Source organism: Populus euphratica, unplaced genomic scaffold (assembly GCF_000495115.2).
Source record: "Populus euphratica unplaced genomic scaffold, PopEup_1.0 scaffold15.1, whole genome shotgun sequence".
In the NCBI taxonomy this organism is placed as follows: domain Eukaryota; kingdom Viridiplantae; phylum Streptophyta; class Magnoliopsida; order Malpighiales; family Salicaceae; genus Populus; species Populus euphratica.
The window spans coordinates 1,790,033-1,804,402 of record NW_011499874.1 but is presented as its reverse complement, the minus strand read 5'-3'; the positions used below and the strand labels follow the sequence as shown (position 1 = coordinate 1,804,402).

The 14,370-nt window shown below is 30.6% G+C and overlaps 1 protein-coding gene across 1 annotated transcript; it reads right to left on the bottom strand.

Moving 5' to 3' along the window:
- Positions 1-1,921: 1,921 nt before the first annotated feature.
- BRD4 (bromodomain 4) lies at positions 1,922-6,490 on the bottom strand. The gene is made up of 5 exons (XM_011029619.1): positions 5,739-6,490; positions 4,946-4,995; positions 4,344-4,421; positions 2,979-3,591; positions 1,922-2,766 (listed from the first exon to the last, which is right to left on the bottom strand). The coding sequence occupies exons 1-5, from the start codon at positions 5,889-5,891 to the stop codon at positions 2,140-2,142; spliced, it is 1,521 nt and encodes a 506-aa protein (XP_011027921.1). The 5' UTR covers positions 5,892-6,490; the 3' UTR covers positions 1,922-2,139.
- Between the last annotated feature and the right edge of the window lie 7,880 nt (positions 6,491-14,370).

Genomic DNA, 14,370 nt, shown 5'->3' with positions numbered 1-14,370 from the left:
TGTGTGTGCTTGTTATTTAGCCAGTTTTGATTTATCATGCTGTTAATGTCATACTTGGGTAGATGTTCCTTTTTGTCGAGCCATGACCTCCTTAACGTTTGCTACAAGCTTCGAGAAAATGTTGGTTGCTTACTTATAATTGTTTGTTTGTTTTTGTATTTCAAACTATTTTTTAATTTAAAAATACATTAAACCGATTTTTTTAGATGTTTTTCAATTATTTTGATATTTTAATATCAAAATTGTCAAAAATAAATTTAAAAAAAATTATTTTAAATTAAAAAACACTATACATGGCGTGAGCACCCACTAAAGGGTCGAGGAAAGAGCAATTATTCTCGGAGTTTTTTGTTTTATTTTAACTTTTGATGGATTCTCTTATCACTTTCTTTTAAAGGGCTAGGGCACAAAATGTCACTCTCAATTTGTTAAACCCAATAAAAGAATGGCAGTCCCTCTAGGGCTAATCATTCCAATCAGGCCTAAAGGCTCTCTGGGTAGGTGGGGTGATAAAATTATCGACGACATGAACCAGAGACTTATTTCACAATTGTGGGTAATGTTTAGATTTTAATCAAAATTTAAGCAGTCGGCCCAGCTTCACTTTCGAGATGGTCTGCCAAGGTGGTATAGTTTCACATGAATAATCTACATGCCAACGATAAAAAAAAAATTAATTTGAAATAAATAAAAAAATATTTTTTTAAAAAAAAGCTCCTCAAAATTTTACTAAATTTATTTTTGGATATTATATTTTTTAATTGATAAACGAAATTTTTTTTTTATGCTTAATAAAATAAATAAGAATAAATTAAATGATAAATTAAATAATAATTATTTACACTAATTAAATAATAAAGAAAAAATCTTATCTTTCTATTTAAAGAAAAATGTAGACATAAATACAAATTTTTTACATCCCCTGTCAATTTTATTTTACTAGTTTTCATTTATTATATGTTAGAGGTTAATTATCATTGCCAATAACAAATTATTTTTATACTCATAAACACTAATCAAAATTTTTAGACCATAAAAACCTATTTTTCAACTTGTTTTTGCTTGCAAATACCTCAAAATTCTATAGAAACTTTAACAAATCTATTTCCAATCTCAAAACTTAATGGATCTTAATCTACCTTTTGTTGGTATGGTTCTAAAAGAAACACCACTTTCATTGAACTCCTATTAAGAAAGACAAATTCAATGATATAAATATAAACCTTTTTGAAAATGTGGATATTCAAGCATTTTCTCACTCAATTTTTTTTATCAATTTTTTATTTCTTCTCTTAACACCTAGGAACTGAAATATGAAGAAAAAAAAGTCTGGTATCAAAATATAAATTTTCAAAACAATGATCAAATGATAGAAAAGCTAAAACTTTAGGGAACTAAATGGGGTATGTTTTGTTGTTCTTTGTTAAAGATGATCATCATTCTTGTAATTTTTATTTTTAACTTCAATTAAATCTTGATTTGGCAAAATCCATAAGTAATTCATGTTTTAATATCCCTAAAAAAAAAATCAACATATAAAGGATAATAAAATTTAAATAAAAAGTAAAAAATAAAATAAAACTACATTTATTCAGTGGAGGTGGGGCTACAGTGAACTGCCCACCTCTTTTATTCTATAGTTAGCATTGGAGGTGGGAATTTGAACCTTAACATTCCCACACTTTCTGCTTTCCGAACCTCACCTTTGAGGCTTCAACATTGGACCGAAGCCTCATTGCCGCAGTTTTAGCTTAAATGTACTCTCTGTATACAGGTTGTTCTGGGGAAGTCTCCAAAGACCTTCGTTCTACAATCTCTACCAGTGGGGTGGCCACTAGCCAGATATCCGATATTCAAATTGCGTTCTCCGGAAAATTGAGAAGCAAAATCAGCATCTCCAGTGATCAATATGCAGTATAGAAACTAAGAATTTGTCGCCATCGCCTCTTCTGATAAATTGCGCTGCCTTGAGCTCGCACGTCAAGTAAGCAAATGCTTCTCTCTAATTTTTTGTTACATTTGGACTATACAACAGTTAGTTTCAAAGGGGGAGACTTTGTACATTGAAAAATCCTAGAAAGCACATTAGAATTGTCGTAACATGTTACAGGGGATGATGAACACAGCTATACAATATGGTCACTTAACCCGGGATCTCTTCCTTCCCTTTGGCAGACTTTCAAAGCGTTGCGTGGCACTTTCTTGTCCAGTTTTTCTTGGACGGCCAAAGCCTTTCTTTCTCGTGGCCAAAGATTCTGCCGAAGGAAAGGAATGAGAGCTTTTCTTTCTCATGGCTAAAGATTCTGCTAAAAGAGGAGGATGAGAACCTTTCTTTTTCAATGCTGAAGATTCTGCTGATGGAGGTGAATGGACATTATTTGGTCTTTTACCCGTGTTTGGAGTTTTAGCAACAAGCTTCCCAGCTTTGGTCACCTTTCCTGACAATTTTCCATTACCAGGACGAGCACTTTGAGGTTTGACAGGAGGATTAAGCAAAGGTGATGTGGTTGAGAGAAAGGTAATCGTAGTCTTGGTAATATAATTCTTGAGATTCTGCTGCAGACTTTTGGTGACGATGTCTCTCAGAAGCAGTGCAGATTTGTATTCACGTGTAGTCTTGGAATAAAAGACCAAGGCATTGTTAGCAAGTAGAAGCAGGTCTCGAAAGATTTCTTTAGCTGTTGTGATGGAGCCGCTAGCAATTCTTGATCTTATGGTATCAATATCCATGTGCTGCAAGATCATTTTCTTATATCTTCCTCTCTTCTGTTACAAAAATAAAACACCACCAGTAAGTTAAACTGATTCTGTGCATTATTAGTATATCGATAATAATCAAAACTAACAAGTATACAAAATTAAAATACAAGAAGAAAAATTTAAAAACAAAGAGGCACCATCATCATTTTCAACAACATTGTATTGACAATGACTGCAAGAAACCAACTTCACAACTCACGAGGTAAAGTGATCTATACCTGGCTATCAAGACGCCGATGAAAGACACAGGCACATTTGTTCTCTGCAATAGAATCAAAAATCACCCTGACATCCACCGCTCCATCCTTGCTTGAACCTCTGGATTGATCATCAACAGTAGAACATCTTGCAATTTGACCAGAGGTGCTAGTTGAATTATCTTTACAGCGAGTAGCAAACAAAGCATCAGCTGACCCCAAAAACTCACTTTCTCCAACACTCCCTTCCTTGACATCCTTACTACAATCTTTCCGCTTTCGCTTCCCTCTCCTCCTTTTTAAACTACTTACCTGTCCTGCAAATATGCTCTCTGACAGCTTCCATATGCTTGAAACTTTATTCTCTTCAGGGGATATTGAAACTTCTGGCTTAATCTCCATCTCTGCAGCCAGCATAGCAGTTGCAACTCGACATTCAGGTGTCCAATTTGTTTTGGTATCCTGAGTAAAACTACCAGCAGAGAGTCCATCCTTGGATGTCTCTTTACTGGATGATTCGATCCCATCACATTTCCGAAATAGCACAGGTGATTCTGTCTGGCTGGAGTCATAACTGACATGACAATCCTCCCTCTTCTCAGCCTTGAGAATCTCAAGTTTTGATTCCAGTGACCTGAAACATACCAGTTAAGAAATCTCTACAACCATTACATGAATGCAGACTGCAATACTCACATGCTAACATGTATCTAAAACAGATCCATGAATTCTTTACATGTCACATAATGAATGTTATGCATTTCTTTCTTCAAATTAACCCCTCCAAATTTCACAAATCACATAGTGAAGTTCTGCAACCTAGGATTACATCTCCACTAAATCCAGCTCTTAACAATCTATTCCTTCGGTAAGATGAAGAAATCATCACTATAGTATTACCATTTATCCATTAATGACACTTGCGCATTCATGATTTCATGCTTTGGCCATCCAGCTCTTAACAATTTATTCCTTCGGTAAGATGAAGAAATCATCACTATAGTAGTACCATCCATCCATTAATGACACTTGCGCATTCATGATTTCATGCTTTGGCCATCCAGCTCTTAACAATTTATTCCTTCGGTAAGATGAAGAAATCATCACTATAGTATTACCATTTATCCATTAATGACACTTGCGCATTCATGATTTCATGCTTTGGCCATGAGACTCTAAAGCAAAGATTCTTATGCTGCTCCACAACATGTTTTAGGATTGGAATCTCAGAATTAGCATGATATTGACAACATTAATGCAGGGGAACATGATTAAGACAGTTTTCGGATTCCCATGTTTTTATTTTAAGACAAATGACACAAAGCAGTTTTCTTAACATGAATTTATAAATACAGTCTGAATTGGAACAAAAAACAGATCACTGACCCAATTGAACCTTCAGATTGTTCTAATGCTCTCCTTAACTCTGCCATTCTTTTCTTCCGCAGCTCTTCAAACCAAGCCCTGAGGAATACATGGGCATCGAGTAAATCGCGTGCAACTTGTTTCAGAAATTTGACGATGAATATATGCTAATGAAAGCACATGCGCAAATAATTTTTATTTAAACCTTCAACTCAAAGCCTGTGATTTGCATTATCAAACAGTGAGGTTTAATGTAATGTTTGAGGAAAAAACAATATATATGATCATTTTTTTCTCTCCATTGCCAAGAAGACTTTTGTTCTTTGGAAAAGGATCAGTTTAAACCCTCTAATTCTGTCTACCATAGTTATAAGACCCAACCCAAGACCCGGGTTGTGATTTGACCAAGTCAACCCACGGATCGACACATTAACTCAATTTTTTTGACCAAATTGAAACCAGTTTCAGTTTTTTTTTCTTAAATGAATCGACTTCTTTTCGAAATGAAACCCGACCCAAGCCGGCGGGTATGTTCCGTTTTTCTTTCCGTAGCCATGGTTAGGCAATCCACTTCAGACAACCCGAGAATAGGTATAATGTCTTGAAATCATAAGAACACTTACTTGCACCCTGAGTAACGTTGTTGCAAGTCCTCATACTTTGCTTTACATATCTGCATTTAGAATGCAAGCCAAGATAAATCCCCATGCACATAGCATCATGATCAACCAGTCAAATCACATCACATCTTGCCAAACTACAGGTATAAAGCATAGAATCAAAGCTTCTAATTAAACGGGGACCAAATACATGACCAAGTCAAAGCATAGACGGACCACTAAGGGGTACACTCACGTGCACATCACGTGACACATCGTTATCATAATCGCCATTAACATTTTCTAACCTTGCTAAGTCATGCGAATACCACTAATACTAAACATCAACAATTTAAGTCAAGTCAAAGTCAAAGCATGCTTGCCTAGCTATCCCCCCCACCCCCCGGCGTTTCTTTTTCCATGTCACTATCCGTGTTTTTTCTTCTCTTCTGCGTCCCACCAATCGCAACTCAATATTCATTAACCCCGGGAAAAAAAAAATACGTGACCAATAAAATTATTTTTTAAAAAAATGTGACCTTTAATAATGGAGGGTGATTTTGACCCTTTCGCAAAATAATAGGAGCAATAACAAACTTTCCAGGTAATTTACAAAATAAGGGTAAACCAGGAACAAAAAACATGTCCATTGTCCAATAAGCGTGTCGTGTTAGGACAAATATAAAAAATTAATCATGGTTTTTTACCTAACTACCCCACAAAAATAAAAGAGAGGAAAATTAGTAGTGACTAATTAATAAACAAAAATCATAATCATCAATTAAATAATTGACCAATCAATGTAGTAATTAATAACCTCGGGTGTGAAAGTATAGGGGCAATTAACGGTTCGGGCGCGGAGCTCCGACGCAACCAGGTTCCAATCTCGGGTACCGTGCCGCATCACGGCCCCACCCAGTAGCAGCTCCTCCCATGTACCCCACTGCTTTATTAATATCTCCGTCCCCATCTTCACCGTCCACGTGCACACCTCCAATCAAAACCCTTATCCTACGCACCCCGGCTCATTTTAGCTACCTCCAAAAAAAACCAAAAGAATTTGAAACAAACAACAATAATAACAAGACAACCCCTTTGATGGAAACCCCTCCAGAATGAGAGAGAGAGAAAAAAAGGCCTTCTGAGTATTACAGAGAAGAGACGAGAAAGACGGTTTTAGGGGTGGTTTTGTTTTAAAATGGGTGTGGTACGGTGGTTTCTGTGAGAATTTTTATTTTTTGGGGGGGAGAATTGCGTAAGACACGGGGGTTGAGAGATTCTATTCTATAAAAGAAAGAGAGAAACGAGGAGGATGAGGGGGAGGAGAAGAAGAAGAAGAAGAAGAAGTGGAAACACCAAAAAGCGTGAGAGAAGAAAAGGAGGTGTGGATAAATATTATTGAGAAATAGAAAGAAGAAAGGAGGTGTTGTTAAATGAGAAAAACATGGCAGACGACAGACAGAGACACAGAGTGAATTTGTTTTTTTTTTACGACATGGAAATTAGAAATAGAAAGTAAATCTGGGTTAGGTTTTCTTGGTTGTGTGTGTTTTCTTTTTATAGATTATTATTATTGGGTCAGATTATTTTTATTATTATTATTATTATTGGGTTCTCTTCCTGGCTTAGGAAATGCCGGGTTGCCTTTATCGTCGCTTGTTTTGGAGGCATCCACTTTTTATTTCCACGAAATTACTTGTCTGCCCTTTCTTTCTGTTTTCCTTGGAAGAAATTAATGTTTACTTTAGGTATGCTTGTACAACACACAAGGCGCGTCAACGAGGTTTTTTCTATAAAATAAAATTTGATTTTACAGTGTCATGTTGTCTAGTTGTTTTTATATTTGTCATTTATATTTTAGATAATTATTAACATTTTGTATACTTATAATAAGGGAATAAATGCAAGTTTTTTTTATTAACAAGGAAATAAATAAAAATCAATGAGGAAATATTTAAGATATAAGAATTATTGTACTCATTTTTCTCATAAAGACCTATTAATAATTTTCTTGATAAATTTCATGCTTATGTGAGTGAAGAGAGTACAATTTCTAATACAATTATTAATTCCTTTATAAAAACATATTACAAATACTTATCACAAAGAACTTACTATATAGACATCAACATCCAAGCAATTGATGATAAAAAATAATGTCTTTATTATATATTTATATTTGAGATTGTGATGGTGGTGGTAATTTAAAGTATTTTATATTTAAAAATATATTAAAATAATTTTGTATTTTTTTTAAAAATATTTTTTATATTAATACATCAAAATGATCTTAAAATATATAAAAATATTTTAAATAAAAATAATATTTTTTTTTATATATAAAAATATTTTAAATAAAAATAATTTTTTAATTTTTTTTAAAACACTATTTATACTGTATTTTCAAATATCCTCTATAAAACATAGCAAATTTGAATTAGTATATTTGTGTTTCATGAATTTGGTAGACTAACAAGAGGGTGTTTATTTTTATGATTGGAACTATTTTTTACTATTTCAAATTATTTTTTGTTTGAAAAAATAGTAATTGATTTTTTCAAGTGATTTATAATTGTTTTAATATGTTTATGTTATAAATTAAAAAAATTAAAAAAATAATATTTTGAATGAAAAATATTTTAAAAAAAACACATCACACCACCTAAATCTAGATAACATAGATAACAAGATTTCTAACTTGAACCTACCAATATATTGATGATAACAATATATCATTTTAACACTAATGTCAATAACCAAAACATCAATTTCTTTTATCACATGAATCATTAGACTTTAGATACCAAGTGATTTTGGTTTTAGAAAGTGATATCTTATCCTTACCCTAATAATGAGCCCTCTTAAGCTTGTTGAAAAAAATCTACCCTAATTATATAATTAAGGATTTTATTTAATTAAAAAAACAATGATATTAGAAAAATAAATTTATAGAACCAATCAATGCTTGGTCAAGTCAACAATTGGAGGCCATTGCCTTTTCCTTTTCTTTTTTATGACATGGAAATAAGGCATTATTTTGCTAATTTATAGTTTTATACTGCAATTTCTTTTTAAAATATTGGATCACATACATCCAGATTTCTCCAATTTTAGACCTAAAACCAAACTTAAAATAGAAGAGAAAGTTGTACACCAAAATTATTTTCCAGCTGCTTTTGTTTTTTTAGCTTCTTGAATTGATTGACAATTCAGTCGCCCACCTATTTTTCTTTTTTGTTGTTTTCGTAGGTGCCAATACGGTCTTCCCACTTTCAAAGCCTCTCTTAGCCCCCGTTTATTTATTTTTATTTTTTTAATATTTGTTTATTATTAAAAAAATTAATTAGAAAACAAATTTAGTTAAAAAATATTGATTTGACTTTTTTATAAAAAATATTTTTTTTATTTTAAATGAAAAATACTTTTTAGAAGTTGTAAAAATTTTAAAAATATCTTATTATTTGAATTTAATCATCTATTTTTTATTGTTATATATTTTATTTTAATTTTTTTTTCAATTTTATTTATTGAAATTTTATTTTTATATAAATTTTAGTAATTATTTTTTATTGTTATTTATTTTTTCATATCATTTTCTTAATTGAAAATTTTAATTCCTTATATTTGATCCCTATTTTTATTGCTATTTATTTTTATTTTAAATTATTTATTAAATTATTTTTTTTTAATTTATCATTTTTAATTTTTTTATATATTACAGTTTGTCTTTATTATTTCAGTTGTTATTTATTTTATTTAAAATAATATATTTTTTAAGTGTAAGATTTGATCTTTTTTTAACAAACTTAAAAAAATAAAATACTAATAATTTATTTTTTAGTTTATTTTTTATAATTTAGTAAAATATTAAAAAAAAATTCTAATTTATTTTTCATGATACTATCAAATATCATCATAAAATAATTTATTTTTTAAAATTTATATTCCAAGCAAACCATTTTTTTTATAAAAATAAAAATTCTAACAAATAAACAGGCTTTAATTTTTATGTTCTCTAATCTCCTTCTTGTAATGAAAGTGTAGCTGTAATGAAATTGTAGTGTTGTTTCCACCCGTTCCATCGCGAAACTTGTAGGATATCAACATGAGCATTTAAATTGAAAATTGATCACACTCATTAAAAAAATAAAATATTGAAAATTGATCACACTCATTAAAAAAAAAAAAAATTATGATAAACTATGTTTTCAGATGAATTTATATATTAATTAATTTGTTTTTTTTTTCTAAATGGTTTTAAGAATTTATATTCTAAGAATTCAATAAATTTTATTGAAGTGGTCATGAAAGAGAGTACAAAACTTCTTAACTACTAATGGGACTATACATATATATTTTTTAAAATGAAAAGAAATAAATAAAGGTAAAAAAAAATTGATAATTGTTTTTTAAAATGAAAATGGGAGAAAGTTCGTGATACCTTCATCTCGTGTGTACGCAGACCTGGACTTTTCATGTTGGAATTATAATTTTATAATGATGGTTTTCCTTGAATCCCTTACCAATTCTTTGAGGTAATTAATGTTAGCAATAAAATAATTTAATCAAATGTTTTTTTTTCTAATAACCTAACAAATCTTTTCGGGTTCTAACAGCGTATTCTTGGCATAATTTCCAAAGTCTCAATTTCTTTGTTTATTGATTTCGGGTTCGGAGGGTATGAATGTATTTATATTATTTATAAACATGTTAGAACACTGTATGAACCTTGAACAACCTTTTATTAAAAAAACAAAATGAAAATACACAAATACCCTTACTTGTTAATTTGTGTGTGTGTGTGTTTGCTTTTAATGGTATGAAAGTCTTTACACTATGCCAAAAAAATATAAAAAGATGATATCAGCCCGTTAGACCTTTAAAACAATTTTACTTCCAAGAATGACATAGTTTTTATTCTGCATTAATGCAAGATTAAAAGATTGAATTATCCCAAAAATAAAATAAAATTGAACAACAATGGATGGATACTTAGAAACTATCAAATTACCCCGAGAGTGAGCTAAGGTTTTCTTTGGTTGGAAGGTTAATATACATACATATATATATATATATATATATATATATATCCTATTCCAGTGAATGTGCCTATGCATATAGTCTATTCTTAACCTCTTTTAGTTTTTTTTTTTTTAATTTCCAATGATTATTAGGCTATTGAAAAGAGTAAAGATATATTATTATCAAATGGGCCTTCTCACGTAAAGTGGACATGCAAGGAACTACCTCTCCCAAGATTAAAAAAACGTGGCATGAAAAAGCTAAACTTTAGCATTTTGCTTGAGAATATATATATATATATATATATATATATATATAGACACACACACACAGACACGGTTTCTTTATGAAAGCTTATGCATGAGCCCTTGATGACTTGGAAAATCCTTCCTTGTTGCCATCTCTGATTTTAGTGGGAAGCACGAGTGGTTGGATCTAAGAATTTGTTTTCTCGTTGACAAGTTACCACATGTATTGGTGGACCAGTCGAGCCATTGTTGCATGCTGTGGTGTGGTTTTTATTCTTTATGTCTAATCATGGTTGACCAGTCCGAGACTCAAAGCTGGATTTGGTCATAAATAGGATACAAAAGCTATCCAAATCTTCATTTTCACATGAGCTTCACAGCGATACTCTTCAGTTTTAATCCAAGGCAATGGATCTTAACGTGTGATCATCACCGAACCATGGTCCAGGAAGACTTGCCCAACTGTGGCCACATCCAATCAAGCAGAGCAGCCTGCTCTTGCTTTTTCAAAAAGGCTCGGAAGAAGATGCCTTGCTTGGCATGATTACATTCCCTGGAAGAGCAAACACCCTTCAACACTGCTTTCGTCAAACCTTCACTCGTCATTACCAGGCAAATTCATTACATTTTACATGGAGATTGGTCAGATACCAGGCACCAAAGGAGAAACTAGAGTTGGACTCAGTGTACTTTTCTTCTTCTTTGCGTTTCATTGAAGATAACAATGGAGTATGCATATGAATTGAGACTAATTGCATTCATTTGTACAAAACACACATAATACTGCCCAGAGACGAAGAATTACAATGAGAAAATCCCTTAAAAAATCTTTAAGGGCTTAAAAAGAATTTATAGTTACTTCAAATCCAAATCTAAATTCTTGAAACCAAGTTGGAATCGAACAAGGCCAAGCGAGCTTGTAGCCTAAGGTCAAAGCTCACATAGCTCAGAGTCTCTTTCCTTTAAGAGATTTGATGTGCTGCAAGTTTAACTTTTTAAATTTTCACTATACAAGTTAGGTACTTATACTTCAATCAAAAGTTATTTGAGATTAATTTTTTATTTATATACAATTTAATTTAGTCAATTTAATATTCCATGTTATTAAAAAATAATTCTCAGTAAAATATTAACCCAAAAAGTTAGACACCATTTTAATTTAACTTCAAATACGCACATTTAAAACAAAGCTCTAAGTCCTAAGCTGTAGGATGATGTCAGTAGTAAAAACCAATACGATGGCAAAATGTACTGTATAGATCGGCCAAACAAAATTGCGAGATTGACAAAACCCATACGACAGAACTATCGTGCTTGATCGAAGTTAGTGTTTGATTGTTGTTTTTGAATAAAAAAGGTGAAGATAAGATAGAGAAAAATGAAGATAAAATTGTGCTTTTGATGTGTAAAATAAAGTTATTATCTTGTACTTTATTTAATAATAGTGTACAATATATAATAAAATATAAAAAATTTATTTTACTTTTACTATGTATTAATATCAACTTTACATTTTTTTTAAATATAATTATATATTATTTTATTTACTTTAACTTATTTTAAATTTTAAAATTAATAATATTATAATAATCATAATTATAAAATCAGGACTGACTTGATTAGTTGACTTGGAGTTTAAAATGGTTTAAATTATAAAAAAATACAGAAAGGATTGACTTAACATAACCGAAAAAAACCTAAATCAAATTAGAATAAAATAATGATAAAAAAACTCTTGATTTTTTTGAGAAAAAAATTGATTAAAATAAGATTGTTTTGATCAGGTTAACCCTTCTACTAGCAACTTGAACTTTGCATTGAATTAACTTTTAAAATCAAGTTTTAAATTATGATAATAATTAGTTTTATCCATATATTAACTCAGATTAACTCGTATTGACCCTCTTGACTTATTAGCCGAGCCTTGCTCTAGTTGCCCTTCCAAATTAAGTTTAAAACTACGATAATAATAATTTTTATTATTATATTGATTTGAATTAACTTGGGTTGACCCTCTTGATCTGTAACCTAGGTTTTGCTACAAGTTGACCCCTTAATCAAATTTTAAAATTTTAATAATAATTATTTTTATTTTATGTTAACTTTATTAACACATGACCCGAGCTTTACCATGAATCGATTTCTAAATCAAGTTTTAAAATTATAATAATAATTATTTTTGTTTTTAAATCGACTCAAATCAACCTAACCCGTGACCCTAATTTTGACTAATGACTTGAGTTTTATCTCGAATACCCTTGAGTTGGATTTTAAAATTAAGATAACAATCAATTTTATCTTTAGATATTTTAGTTTAATAATTTTTACAAGAATATTTTAAAAAATAAAAAATATTATCTCTAGAAACATGTTTTTTCTATTCTTTTTATTTTAAAAGTATAAAAATTCATTATAAAATATCTTATAAACAAATTTATTTTTATATTTTTATTGTTATCTTTTCAACCATATATATTTTTATTTTGTTATTTCTGATTCTCGTTCTGTCTCCATAGATTAACCAAACGCTAACCACATGTTTCTATTAGCAGGGTATCAGCTGAGAAGAAATTGGCTTACACGGCACAATTTGCTATGACTATTGAAGAACTAGATTCAATTCGAGAGCATTTTTTGCAGCAAACCACCCTTCCTGCGGCAAAATTAACAAAGAGAATTTTGGTTATGGGTTGTAACATTAGCGACCAGGAAAACCATCAAGCATCCACATAAGTGGAGATTGGAGTCTCAGGAAAAAAAAAAAGCCACCACGAATAGAATAATTGAGCAGGATTAAGAAATATCTGCAAAGAACTTATCATTTCCGGTGAGAAAGCCAACAGGATTTGCAGCTCTTTAGCATGGAATCCTTTTTCTCATGCAGTGTTGGTTTAAGTTGAAATGCGCCATCATGGTTGGAATATGGGAAAAATGAGGCAGAACTCTATAGTCAAGACAAAATGCTCGCCTTGCAAGTGCTGAAAGAATTTGCTGGATCTTTTGCAGCTGAGCAAAGCACTGGTTGCAGCATTCTTGCATGCACATTATACAATAAAAATGAGTGTTCTGTACCACACAACTTAGATAAACACAGCATTTGAGTGACATAGAAGTGTTAAAGTCCATGGAAATGTTGATTAGCAACACCATTGAGATAGCACATTATACAATAAAAATGAGTGTTCTGCACCACACAAATTAGATTAACACAGCATTTGAGTGACAGAGAAGTGTTAAGTCCATGTAAATGTTGATTAGCAGCACCTTTGCGAGGCATGAAGAGAAGGCACTGGAATGGCTGATTGATGCGGAATAACATGGAAATTGAAGTGGAGAAGAGAAGAAGAAGAGAAACAGGGGAGAAAACTTGTGCAAGTTATTTTTTAAATCATTAAAAGTAGTACAAAATAGGGAAAGATTACATATAGACAGTCACAACAAAACCCTTACCAAAACTAACAAATCGTCTTACAATCTACTAGATAAGATGTCCAAAAAATAGCACAAGATTAAGTCCAATAATAAACTACATAAAAGTCTTATAAAATAGGTTTGAATACACTTAATCTCGTAATAAAAAAAAATAATGGATTAAACTATCATCTATCATCTTTGATTGTATATATATATTAATTGTATCTCGGGTTTAGTATCTTACCAACTCTAATGGAGTTGAAAAAACTTAACATCATTAAATATAGTTATAAATTGCTTGATAATATTTCTAAAGATCAATATCAATTTATTACAATCTATCTCTAAAATATATAGTCTTACCCACAAACTAGAATTTAATAAACTTTACAATCCCTATTAAAAATAACATGTATATCCAAAATAGTATTAATTTATTTTTATTTTTTTGAGCCAATGACAAGAAAATGAGGCAAAGGTATTAAAAGAACCATGGAGAATGGAATTAGATTAAAAAATTTCAGAAAGAATATTTGGAATAAATTGTTGCCTCTTACATGTAATTAAATCCTCAATATTAGAAGTAGAGTATTAGAAGTAGAGTTTATAGAGTTTATATCAAAATTTGATGGTGGATCAATGATATAAATATTTTTTTAATCATTTATAATATTTTGGAATGGCTTAACACTACCGGCTTATAATTTTTATAATTTTTATTGGTTTCATGAGGATACCCTTTAGGTTTAATTTCTATGACACTTG

Coding starts and splice junctions, on each gene's coding strand:
- BRD4 (XM_011029619.1), bottom strand. CDS start 5,891: ATGGGGACGGAGATATTAATAAAGCAGTGGGGTACATGGGAGGAGCTG. Junction 4,422..4,945: donor CAACGTTACTCAGGGTGCAA/GTAAGTGTTCTT, acceptor TGTATTCCTCAG/GGCTTGGTTTGAAGAGCTGC. Junction 3,592..4,343: donor CAATCTGAAGGTTCAATTGG/GTCAGTGATCTG, acceptor GGTATGTTTCAG/GTCACTGGAATCAAAACTTG.